This window comes from Myotis yumanensis, unplaced genomic scaffold, assembly GCF_028538775.1.
Source record: "Myotis yumanensis isolate MYYU_CA2020_CCGP unplaced genomic scaffold, mMyoYum1.0.hap1 SCAF_2, whole genome shotgun sequence".
In the NCBI taxonomy this organism is placed as follows: Eukaryota; Metazoa; Chordata; class Mammalia; order Chiroptera; family Vespertilionidae; genus Myotis; species Myotis yumanensis.
Window position 1 is genome coordinate 216230541 of NW_027223753.1, and position 12001 is coordinate 216242541.

Below are 12001 nucleotides of genomic sequence, written 5' to 3' on the forward strand. Positions count from 1 at the left end.
CCATATACTACAATGTCTTTTTTTTGTATGTGTTCAGTACATTTGTTTTATTTATTCTTAGGTATTTTTCAGGTTTACTGTTATATAACATTTCATTTGGTTAATGATGACATAGTGCAAAAACTATTGATTTTTGTTTTATCCTGTAAAATGGTCATGGTATTAAACACCTAATTTTATAGTTGGTTCTCTGCTTTTGTAGGTAGCCACTTTTTTTACTTTTCCTCTTCTACATCTCTGCCTGTTTCTTTCCCCTTTTTTAATGCACTGGTGGCTAGGACGCCAGGAACATGCTGAGTGAAGGCAGTGATCGTGGCATCCCCATCTTGTTCCTTTGAGGTGTAGTTCCTCTAATGCTTGACCTGAAGTGGGCTGTTTTTATGTCACGTTTGGAAAAAGGAATTCTATGCTCTTCCTGTTGCTAAAAATGTCCGTCTTTAGCGAGTCAAGCTGAACAGTTTATTTCAGCTGATTCATAGATCTTCAGGTGCCTAAAAAGCAACAAAAATGTATTTTTGGATAGATATTATTGTAATTTTTTTAATTGTTTCAAATCTTTTCCAAAGCAATAGGTATAGACCTGAAGACTTTAAATGCACATTTATCTGTGATAAACTTTAGAGATCATAGGTTTTGTTTTCTTGTAGACAGTTTAGATCTGAGTTTTAAATTTGCCTTTATTCTGATGTTGAGTTACTTAGCTATTCCGTGTGCACCACTATGAAACAGTGATGGTAGCGCCTGTATTTGATTGCCACAAGGGCTAAATAAGCTAATGTGTGTGAAACGGCAAGATGCCTGGGTCATGTTGGATCACTCAGTTACAGTAAGAACCTTTAATCTCATGGCCTAGAATTAGAAAGAAACATGTGTTGTCCCTTCCTCATTCAGAAACCTTCTGTTGAGTAAAGTTCTAGCCGAACTATCACAGAGCCCCACAGATTTAGGAATTTGAGGTTGGAAATCCATGAACAGAATGGATCCAGCTTAAGAGAGGAGATTGCTCATTGGACGCCAGAGACTGGGGCTTTGAAGTCAGAAAGACCGCGTCTGCCTCCTGAGTCTGCATTCACTGACTGTGCCGTCCCGGTTCTATTTCTCGCTGTCCTGAGCTTTAGTTTTCTTGTTTGTAAAAAGAAGGAAATCTGTCTCCATTGCATGCTTTCGTGATGGGGCAGTGTGTGCGATCTACCAAAACAGTAGCGGGTGTGTATGGCACAAGTTCCTTCCTTTCTGAGCAAATGTGATGGTGGCTTCCATGGCTCTTCTGGACGTGTGGTCTGGTGGAGTGCCTTGTCCGTTTGTCCCTTTTCTCATGGACGTGCCTGGTCATCTGAAGGGAGCCGGGAAGCTCTGAGAAAGAGGCTAGTGCGCAGGTGGTGAGACTTCTCCGCCAGCCGTCTGTGCCCATCGCTTTTTCTTTTCATGTGAACATATTCGTGGGTGGGCAGCCTTGGGCATTTTTCTGTGGGCATTTATTGCAATTGGGTAAGACGATCTTGCATTTTGTACATTCTGAAGCCTCTGAAATGGACACCATTGTCATGTATGCAAAGTTCCAAAAGTTTTTTGTCTAGAAGCATGACTATTTCAGTAGAATACTTACATTGCTAAATTAATAAAGTAAGCACATAGACGATGGTCAGAAAGAAAACACCACCTTTATAATTAGGGAAGAAAACAGAACAAAAGCTGTCTTTTTCAAATGGCATTTGTGTAAAAATGGTCTGTCTGTGAACCAGCTCCTAGGGGCACGTGGGAAAATGAGATTGTACGTGACAGTGTGGTAGGATTAGAGGTAGTGGGAACATCTGTTGTTTTTATAAAGTTTTTGTGCACTGAATGCTGTTGGAATTTTAAAGTGGAAAACCAACATCCCTGTTGCAGAAGCTACTTGATCGATTTGATTATGACGATGAGCCAGAAGCTGTGGAAGAATCGAAGAAAGAAGATGCTGCTGCCGCTGCTGCCAGTACCACCTCTGCTGCTGCCGCACCTGCTGCTGCCCCGGCCCCGGCCCCGCCCGCTGCTGCCGTGCCCGCTGCGTCTCCCCCGCAGGCGCCCTTGTGAGTGTCCGTCCCTCAGTGCGCGTGGAGTCGGTGTGTTCACAGGCACAGGACAGGAACATGCAGTGGCAGGATCGTTTTCCATATACAGTCCTTGTCTTTTTAAAAAATGATATTTTGGGTTTTATCCCACATGAGGAAGGGATCCTAAAAAATGTACCAAAAAAATGGCTTTTATGTTGGGAATGGTGCTCAGTGTATTAGTTAGTATGTAGGCAAATAGACGATTCAGTAAATTGTTGATTATCGATGATTCCTGGAGAACATTCTTTGTATTTCTGTATGAGTGAGGCGTGTGTTTTGGACTGGCTAAACGGGTCACTCATGCTTTCTCAGTGGGTATCCTGGAGACGGCATGCAGCAGCCAGTGTATCCCCAACATCAGAATATGGATCCGTTTCAGCCGCCGCTGATGGCAATGCAACAGGACCCAGTGCACCATCAGGTACAGGTGTGTTCCTTGCAGCTGAGTTTTATGTCTACAGATGCTCATCCCAGCCTGCGGGCTGCACTTCACAGACCCCCATTCAGCGGCGTGATTGGATAAGTAGCACCACAACTGCAGTGAACACTGTTGAGCACATTACGGGTTTGAGTTGCTTTTTGCTTTAATTAAAACAAGGATGCCAAATCTTCCCTGCTCCTAACTTAATAGCAAGCATTGCTGTAAAGTAGTGTAGGGAGCAGCAGGCCCCGGCCTGTGTCAGGGAGCTGGCCTGTTAGCGGCAGCGCTCTCCCACGAGGAGCCTGCTCAGTGTGCGAGGAGATGCTTCCGAGGCCTTCGGCTCGGCAGGCAGGCGTGGGCTGGAGGCTGCACTGGAAGGAGCATAGCGCACGGGGTCGCAGGCGATGGGTAGAGATTTGTTCATTGGATTTATTTGAGTAAATCCTCGAATTCAGAGTTTCTTAAGCTTGACTATGCATTTCAGTAAATGGGGGCAGGGAGGGGCATTTTAAAAAATGCAAATGCTGCTCGGAAGGTGCGCTCGGTGGCTAAGCATTGATCCATGCACCCAGAGGTCACCGGTTCACTTCCTGGTCAGGGCCCATGCCCAGGTTGTGGGCTCAACCCCAGGGGGTGTTTAGGAGATAGCCGATCGAGATGTTTCTCTCATCGCTGTTTCTATCCTCCTCTCTCTAAAGTCAATAAAACATTTTTTAAAAAGTGCAAATCCCGCCGAAACAGGTTTGGCTCGGTGGATAGAACGTCTGCCTGCGGACTGAAAGGTCCCAGGTTCGATTCCGGTCAAGGGCATGTACCTGGGTTGCGGGCACATCCCCAGTGGGAGGTGTGCAGGAGGCAGCTAATCGATGTTTCTCTCTCATCGATGTTTCTAACTCTCTATCTCTCTCCCTTCCTCTCTGTAAAAAATCAATAAAATAGCCCTGGCCGGTTTGGCTCACTGGATAGAGCGTCGGCCTGGGGACTGAAGAGTCCCAGGTTCGATTCCGGTCAAGGGCATGTACCTTGGTTGCAGCTGATCGATGCTTCTCTCTCATCGATGTTTCTAACTCTCTATCCTCTCCCTTCCTGTCTGTAAAAAAATCAATAAAATATATTTTTAAAAAATAATAAAAAAATAAAAAAATAAAAAATCAATAAAATATATCTTAAAAAAAAAAAAAAGTGCAAATCCTGGCCCTCCAGTGCTTCAGTGAATCTAGAGACTGGTTTTAATTGTGCAGTGATTCTGCTGTGCAGCTAGTTCTGGGAATAACACTTGATGGCCTGAGTTTAGGCGAGGTTCTGAGAAATCTGTCCCGACTGTGCTCATCTTACTCACATCGCCCTCAGTCCATTTTACACATTTGGTAATAGGATGTTGATATCGATATTTTAATGACTTGATGAAGTTTGAAAAGTATTTTATAAGCCTATTTAAAATACGAAGAAAACCTATGAACTTATTTCCAAATGTTTTAACAGTTACTGAAAGTTTATAAATAATTTGGAAAGAATAATTCTTTTGTGACATAATTATATTTGTAACTGTATTGACATTGGAATGGCACATGCAGAAATATGTTAGGTTGTGGTTTACTCTCGTTGTTATATTTGAAATCCTAAAAGTAGGCATGTTAGATGAAAGTCTCCTTAGAGACTTTCATTTTTTAAAGAATGAACCTACAAGCCAGTGCTTCTAGCCTCTTCCAAAAATCAGAGAATCTCTGATTTTAAGTTCAGTCTGTCACATGGTTTCCTCACAATAAGTGAAGTTATATCTTTAAATATATAAACCCCAAACCTGTGTGTTTGTAATTTTAAGATGAGTCATGGGGTTTTTAACCTGCATATATACTTGGATATGTAACAGTTCTTTGAGTAATGATTATTTGTGGAATTTGCTAATTACTGTTGTGTATCATTATTGTTTTTCCTGGATAAAAATTTATTTGAAAGTATTTTAGTTTCATATTAAAGTCGGGGCTTTAAAATTTGTTTTTGGTAGCTATTATTTAAAATCTATGCATACCCTTTCTTTCAAAACCAAGGTTCCACTTCCTCCTAATGGACAGATGCCGGGGTTCAGCCTCCTGCCCCCGCCTGCGTTCCCCGCCCTGGCTCCGCCTGTGCTTCCTCCCGCTGCCCCCGTGCAGCAGCCGTTCCAGGCCCCCTTCCCGGCCCCCAGCGAGCCGCTCGCACAGAAAGCCCAGCAGGTAAAAGCTCCCTTCCCGCCGTTGAGGACCTTCGGTGCCGGGACTGATGTTCTGGTTCCTGCCTGTTGGCTTGTCATCTGCAGTTTTGAATGTGAAGAAAGACTGACCTTCGACACACATTTGCCTCTCTGTGCCCCATGTTCTCATCTGTAAAATGGGCGTAACTGAGGATGGGGATAGAGTGTAGAATGCTTAACAAGTACCTCAGGAGGCCTATTGAAACAGTGTGTCACCTGCACGCAGTCATTTCCGAAAGGAGAGTGTGTCCTCTGGCCTCATAAACAATGTAAAGGTTCTTACACTGAAGGCCATTGGGTCTCAAGTAACCCAAAGAGAACTGCTTCAGGTCAGGAGACTGGAATGGAATGTTTTTAGGTTTTGTCCTGTGCCTTATTTATAATTTTCCTTTTCTCGTTTAATGATAGCTGTTTGTTTTGTGTTTAAAGGAAATGAAAGTAGAACAGCCATGTATTCAAGAGGTGAAGCGGCATATGTCTGATAACAGAAAGTCGAGATCTAGGTCAGCATCCAGGTAATTTATGGAAAATGTTTTTCCAATTCTATGTGTCTTAGGAGGCATAGAGTTGGATTGGTTCCAAGTTGGGTGAATAAATATCACTTGGTGTATTTGGTGCCTATGTGTGAGTTGGAGCAGAAGTACTTGCAAACCATTCTGAGGTCAGTGGTCTTACCCACATTTGTTCCCTGGGAGTTGCTGGGACGCCTGTGTACAGATGGTTTACACGGCATTGTAATCGCTGCAGCAAAGAGGGCTGGCTGAGGAGGTAGGTAACAGCTGTGACTGCAGGCATGTAGCTAGTGCAGCACTGGAGGATCGACGGGGAGAGCACTTCCATAAGCTGCCAGCCTTCTTCCTTTAGTCATTTCAGTGGACGCTTTCCCTGCTGTCGGTTTCTTACGTATTCACACATTAAATTACCTGCTTTATGTTTTTATTTCTTCTTCAAATTAACACGTGCTTACATGCTTAACACTTTTTCTTCGTGTGCTGTCCGTTCTTCCTCCTGAAAATATTAGGTCACCAAAAAGGAGGCGCTCTCGATCTGGCTCTAGATCTCGACGGTCTCGGCATCGACGCTCTCGATCTCGGTCCCGGGACAGACGCCGCCATTCTCCTTGCTCTCGATCCCAAGAAAGACGGGACCGAGAGAAAGAGAGAGAGCGCCGGCAGAAAGGCCTTCCTCCCGTCAAGTCCGAGACCGCGAGCGGTACGTTCCCCTTTGCAGTCAGGCTTCTGCATGATTTCTTCATGTCGTGGATTTAAAGTGTTTCCTAATTGTTAACAGAGCACTGCTTTATCGTGTCTCATTAGTTGACTGTATGCTCTTGGGTTTGCTTTTTCGTTAAGCCAGCTGTAAAGCAGCAGTGAGGAGTGAGTGTGGGAAATACAGATTCTAGCCAACCTCATGCACAGTGGGAAGGTTTTATTTACCTTTTCCCTAGAATCACGAATCCCCTCTTACTTTTCTGAAGATTTCCTAGTACAGACGGCATTATCTTGCATTACTTCCTGAATCTCTACGTGCATGAAGTCTGTGTAATAGTGTGTGTGCTGCATCCGGAGCTAACCGGATGTTGTCATTGGTGGCCTGGGCAGATGCGAGGCTTCTGGCTCTGTGAGGGTGTTGCCTGGGGCACGCTCGGCAGGTGGAGGGCTGGTGCGCACGGCGAATGCAAGCACTGTACTGGCTGGGCTCAGGGTTAGGATCAAGTCTCGGGTCTGTCCACGGAGGCAGTTTGCTTTAACGCTTGTGTGTGTTCACTGTTCTGGTTTCAATTCTGGAAGCAGTGCCGCAGTTTCTAGAATATTTAAACGCACTAGGATATGGGACTTGCTCCTCAAGCCTGAGGTAACTGGTGCTGGTTCTGTAGTGATTTTCTGACGTCGGGTGCAGCGTGGTTCGCTGTCAGGTGTGCGTGTTTCTGACGACAGTTTTACTCTCAGTTTGTAGCACTACCCTCTGGGTGGGACAGCTGGACAAAAGGACGACTCAGCAGGACGTGGCCAGTCTCTTAGAGGAGTTTGGTCCCATTGAATCGATTAATGTGAGTATTTATTAAATTACTTAATGACAGTGGACAGATGTGATTGTCATTTCATAAAATTAAGGATTGGGACCTCAGGTAACATTTGCCCAGGTTTTGTAGACAATGTGGCTAGAGTTTAGGAGTTCTGAGTCCGTGTTTAGCATTCTCTGCTTTTAATCATGTATCTTTAATAACCACGTTTAAAACCTTTTTCTAGAAAAGTCTTTATGTAATAAAGCTTAGGGGACTGTAGGCTCCTTAATAACTGGCAGCTGAGACCAAACGTACGTTGCCAGTTGACGAGGTGTTTACTCTCCGGCGACGAAGCGCTGGCATGACCGGGGAGATGGGTCTGGCTGGGCTGTTGGAACTGGTGACTTGTATCTTGTTCTTGATGTTGTGCCCATATTTTCTCACACGGAAATCTCCTGGAGCAGATGATTCCTCCCAGAGGCTGTGCCTACATTGTCATGGTGCACAGGCAAGACGCCTACCGCGCCCTGCAGAAGCTGAGCCGAGGGAACTATAAAGTGAACCAGAAGTCCATAAAGGTGCGGTGGTCTCCCTGGGACTCCGTTTTGTAAACTGTAATATGGGACATCAGCATATTTCATACGCATCCTTTAAAAAACAGTTATCTGTTAAGGTTACCAAATTTTAAATGTTAGGTTCATGGTAGAATTTTTAATTTTTTAAAATGTAGATAGAGCAAGCCTTCAAGGTATTGGTGCCTTAAATACAATATTTATTTATTTTTATTTTTTAAATATATTTTTATTTCAGAGAGGAATAGAGAAGGGTAGAGAGATAGAAACATCAATGATGAGAGAGAATCCTTGATGGGCTGCCCCCTGCACGCCCCACACTGGGGATCGAGCCCACAATCCAGGCATGTGCCCTGACTGGGAATCTAACCATGATCTCCTGGTTCATAGGTTAACGCTCAACCACTGAACCACACTGGCTGGCTTAAATATAATATTTAGTAAAATATTTTATCTTGTTATTTAAAAATTCTTGGATGTAAAGTTTGTCATTTTTCTTAGAATTAACTATGAAAAGTCTTCAACAGAGATAGGAAAAAGATACAGATAAATGGGCATTCTTCCCTGCGGGGCCCCAGGCAGTGCTTCCTTGGTGTCATCACACTGCCCTGGGATTGGGCCACAGAGTGGCTTTGTCTAGTGCTGGATCATCCCAAGGTCCCTGGCTTCCGAGAGTGGCCCCGTGTGCTGGGTTGTCCAGGGGAGTTGGCAGTTGCCCTGATAAACATTTGTCTTTTCTCTAAGTTTTATGCTGTCTGGGTTGTGGGGTGGGGGGGGAGTGGGTAAGGAGGAGGTGCCAGTTACATTCCCATCCTAAGACAGCGGGAGGCAAGTGGGCACCGCTTTCCTGGTGGCAGATAAGGCCCAGGACCGCGAGGCCAGATGCCCCTGCTGCCCCAGTCTAAGTGAGTAGAATGGGGGGAACTGAACTCGAACCTCACAGCGTTCCCTGTGTCCCTTTCTCTCCATATTGAATTCATGGTGAACAGATCGCCTGGGCCTTAAACAAAGGCATCAAGGCCGACTACAAGCAGTATTGGGACGTGGAGCTGGGTGTGACCTACGTTCCTTGGGACAAAGTAAAGCCTGAGGAGCTGGAGGGCTTTTGTGAAGGAGGCATGTTGGACAGCGACACGCTTAACCCAGGTAACGCGGTGCTGGCGTATGTGAAATCCAGGCGTGCGGTGCGTGCGACAGATGCTTCTTTCCAAGATGAAGCGTTTTTTTTTGAGATTTTTCAAATACCACGTGTGCCATTCTCTCCGTGATAAACCAAGGACACAGTGGTGACTAAGATAGATGTGGTCTTTGCTCTTCTGCAACTTACAGTAAGTGGAGAGATGCAGATCCAAAGTAAACAATGACTGATCGTGGGTCAGACAGACCCAATGAGCCCTAACCTGGTCGTCGCCGACACTGTGCTGTAATCCAGTGCTTTGTAGTAATTTCTTTGAAAATGTGTGAATGTCCAGAAAAGTCGTGGGAAGTAGGTGTGTATGGCAAGGAGGTGCGGTTGTGTGTGGTCAGGTCTATGAGAGACGCCAGGCTGGCAGGGAGATTGCAGGGGGAAAGTGGCAGCGGCTCTGGGCATGGCCTGGAGAGGGTCCGGGGACTGCTGCGGGAGGGGCACAGGGTGGCGTGGCGCGGGGAGAGGGCTGCTGGGGGGGTGTAAGCAGGGCTGTGGCTGGAGAGCCACGGGAGGGGTTGGTGCTGGACGACTGCGCCCAGGCCCTCCTCCCTGCACGGGGCCTGGTGCCTTCACTGACACACGCAGCCGTGTCGGAGGCAACAGGGCCAGGGTCTGCTGTGTGCCTGGCATTCTGGGAGGCTCCTCCCTCCCCGATCCTTTGTCCAAACAAGAACCTAGACTAGGCATCTCTGCCGCTTACTGAGGTACAGGCCTGGGACAGATTGTCTTTGTTTTCCTCATAACATGGGACTCGTAATCATAATAGAACTACTTCCAGGCGGTGGTGAGAATTACATTGCTTAGTGTGTATAAAGTGCCTGGCACACAGCGAGCAGTTGCTTTTTGCATGTTGCTAATTTAAATACTATTTATAAGGTTAGCATGGGCGTTTCTTTAATAGACCACTGGGTGTTTTTATTTTAATCAACATTTCAAAAATCACTTCTGGATTTAAAGTTTTAACTTAACATGGTAAGCTGCTATCGTTAAATTTCTTTAACTCCCATAGAGTGGAAAGGAATTACCAAGAAGCATGAGAATGAAGTTGCTCAGAATGGAGGGGCAGAAAGCTCACATGCAGAACCAGTGTCACCCATACCCAAGCCTTTGCCGGTGCCCGTCCCTCCTATTCCCGTCCCCGCGCCTATCACAGTACCTCCTCCACAGGTGAGAGGGGCCCGGCGTTCTTTCGACTGCCATATTTCTGAAATAAACCTTCCAGCTCTTACGTAGATGTAAGATATGTCCAACCTGTTGCTTATAAGCTCTGTAGCACATTTTTAAATAATGTTAATGAAACCAGAATGCGTTCATATTGCCCTCCATCTGCCTAGATTACAGAATACCTTACACTAGGGCAGATGGTGAACCTATGACACGCGTGCCAGAGGTGACACGCGAACTCATTTTTTTGGTTGATTTTTTTTTGTTAAATGGCATTTAAATATATAAGATAAATATCAAAAATATAAACCTTTGTTTTACTCTGGTTGCAAATATCAAAATATTTCTATATGTGACACGGCACCAGGGTTAAGTTAGGGTTTTTCAAGATGCTGACACGCCGAGCTCAAAAGGTTCGCCATCACTGCCCTAGTGTGTGTCAGACCTGAGGTGCAAACCTGTTCGTTTCTTCTGTTCTTTTTACTCTCACTTTATTTTCATATCGGATCTTTGTTCTTCATGGACTTAGGCTCTGAGGGAGCTGGATTCATACCCGACAAGCAGCTGTTTCGAGGGAAAGATGTTTCTAAATCTTTGGTTTGGGTGGTGCGGTCATGATTTTTTTTTAAATAAATTGAGTGCCATTTAACATGAAGGTTAGTCTTAGAGAGTCTGCTGTCCTGTTACTTCAGAGAGAGGGCTGGTTCTGGTAGATGAGAGCTTGAATCCCAGCTCCATTGACCTTGAGCAGATCGCCAACCCCCAAGCACCCTGTCCTGTCTGTGACTGTGCAGGTGCCCTCTCCTGGCCTTGGCCTTCCTCCGTCAGAGCGGGTGAGGGCTAAACGCGGCGCGTTCAACACTCGCAGGTTTCCTGTTACCCAATCTCCACAGAAAACCTTTGGTTTAAACCAGGGGTCCTCAAACTTTTTAAACGGGGCCAGTTCACTGTCCCTCTGACCGTTGGAGGACCGGTCTATAGTTTAAAAAAAAACTATGAACAAATTCCTATGCACGCTGCACATATCTTGTTTTGAAGTAAAAAAACAAAATGGGAACAAACACAATATTTGTATTTGCATGTGGCCCGAGGGCCGTAGTTTGAGGACCCCTGGTTTAAATTGTAAATAGCTGACCCTGGTTTCCATATGATCCACTAGATTTTTCTCGTCTTTCAGTACCTTCCTTCCTCTGTTTCTTACCGTAAGTCCCCCAGGTGAATCCGCACTAACACAGAGGGGGTTCCTGGCCTCTTCACTGTGATAGTTACAAGTGGACTTCCTAAGCGGTCACTGTGTAGTCGACCTGTTAGATACGCCCTTCGGTGTGGATGGTAAATAAGGTTCAAGTATGTCAGCATTCGTTTAAGAAACCCGACTCATTTGTTAAAATTGTTCATACTTTTTTTTAAACAATAGCAATTATTTATTTGTTGGGTGTTTATTAAGTGCCAGGCACTAGCACTTAACATGCTTTAACTCTTCAATCCCCATGAGGATTGAGGTGGGCACTTCCCTATTTTACAGATAAATAAACAGGTCTAGAGAGGGTCCGCTTGCTCAGGTCACAGAGCCTGCCCAGCGGTTTGACTCTGAGATCCCATCACTGTGGAATTGGTGGGGGAGCTTTTCGTAGGTTATGTTCTCAGACTTACTGGCGGATCACGGGACATGGTTTCAGCGGGGCACATTCTGCCGGGTCACCAGCCGACACTGGGAGGCACAGTGTGATCTGCTGTCATATAGCAGAGAGCACACTGGGTTTCTGTCGTTTGGGGCAGGTACAGATTACCATCTGTTTTCTAATTTACTCACGTAATAAGAACCAATTTGGAAACGTCTGTTTTTTCAACAAGGTATTTGCTTTGTCTCTGCTCACTACGTAGGAGGGAGGGTGGCCAGATGGGTGGCTTCATTTTTCTTCCTTCCTCCCCAGGTCCCTCCACATCAGCCGGGGCCTCCTGTGGTTGGTGCTCTCCAGCCGCCCACGTTCACGCCACCTCTGGGAATTCCGCCGCCGGGCTTCGGTCCTGGCGTTCCTCCGCCGCCTCCTCCTCCTCCCTTTTTACGCCCAGGATTCAACCCAATGCATTTACCGCCAGGTACACAGAGTTGTTTGAGAAGACATTGTTTTCAGTGTGGGATGAAGTGATGTAGCAAAAGTGACTATTTTTCTCATTCTAGGTTTTCTTCCTCCCGGACCCCCACCTCCTATAACTCCACCCGTGTCCATTCCTCCTCCTCACACTCCACCAATGAGCATCCCAAACTGTAAGCACGTTTCCTTTGTGTCCAGTTCTCCTTGGAGCTGGGACGGAGGGAGATGGGTCAG

General features: G+C 45.9%; 1 protein-coding gene across 6 annotated transcripts in view; it reads left to right on the top strand.

Annotated features, from left to right (window-relative positions):
* Window positions 1-12001, top strand: part of SCAF4 (SR-related CTD associated factor 4) — a 59614-nt gene that overhangs the window by 29658 nt on the left and 17955 nt on the right. For 2 of the 6 annotated variants that reach the window (XM_070407292.1, XM_070407295.1), the window contains exons 8-18: window positions 1888-2066; window positions 2403-2517; window positions 4560-4724; window positions 5171-5256; window positions 5763-5953; window positions 6691-6791; window positions 7211-7324; window positions 8308-8464; window positions 9517-9674; window positions 11606-11771; window positions 11854-11940. In XM_070407292.1, coding sequence (XP_070263393.1) covers window positions 1888-2066; window positions 2403-2517; window positions 4560-4724; window positions 5171-5256; window positions 5763-5953; window positions 6691-6791; window positions 7211-7324; window positions 8308-8464; window positions 9517-9674; window positions 11606-11771; window positions 11854-11940 — 1519 coding nt within the window. The remainder of the gene's footprint in view (window positions 1-1887; window positions 2067-2402; window positions 2518-4559; window positions 4725-5170; window positions 5257-5762; window positions 5954-6690; window positions 6792-7210; window positions 7325-8307; window positions 8465-9516; window positions 9675-11605; window positions 11772-11853; window positions 11941-12001) is intronic. The other 4 variants (XM_070407294.1, XM_070407297.1, XM_070407293.1 and 1 more) reach the window with 2 other exon arrangements.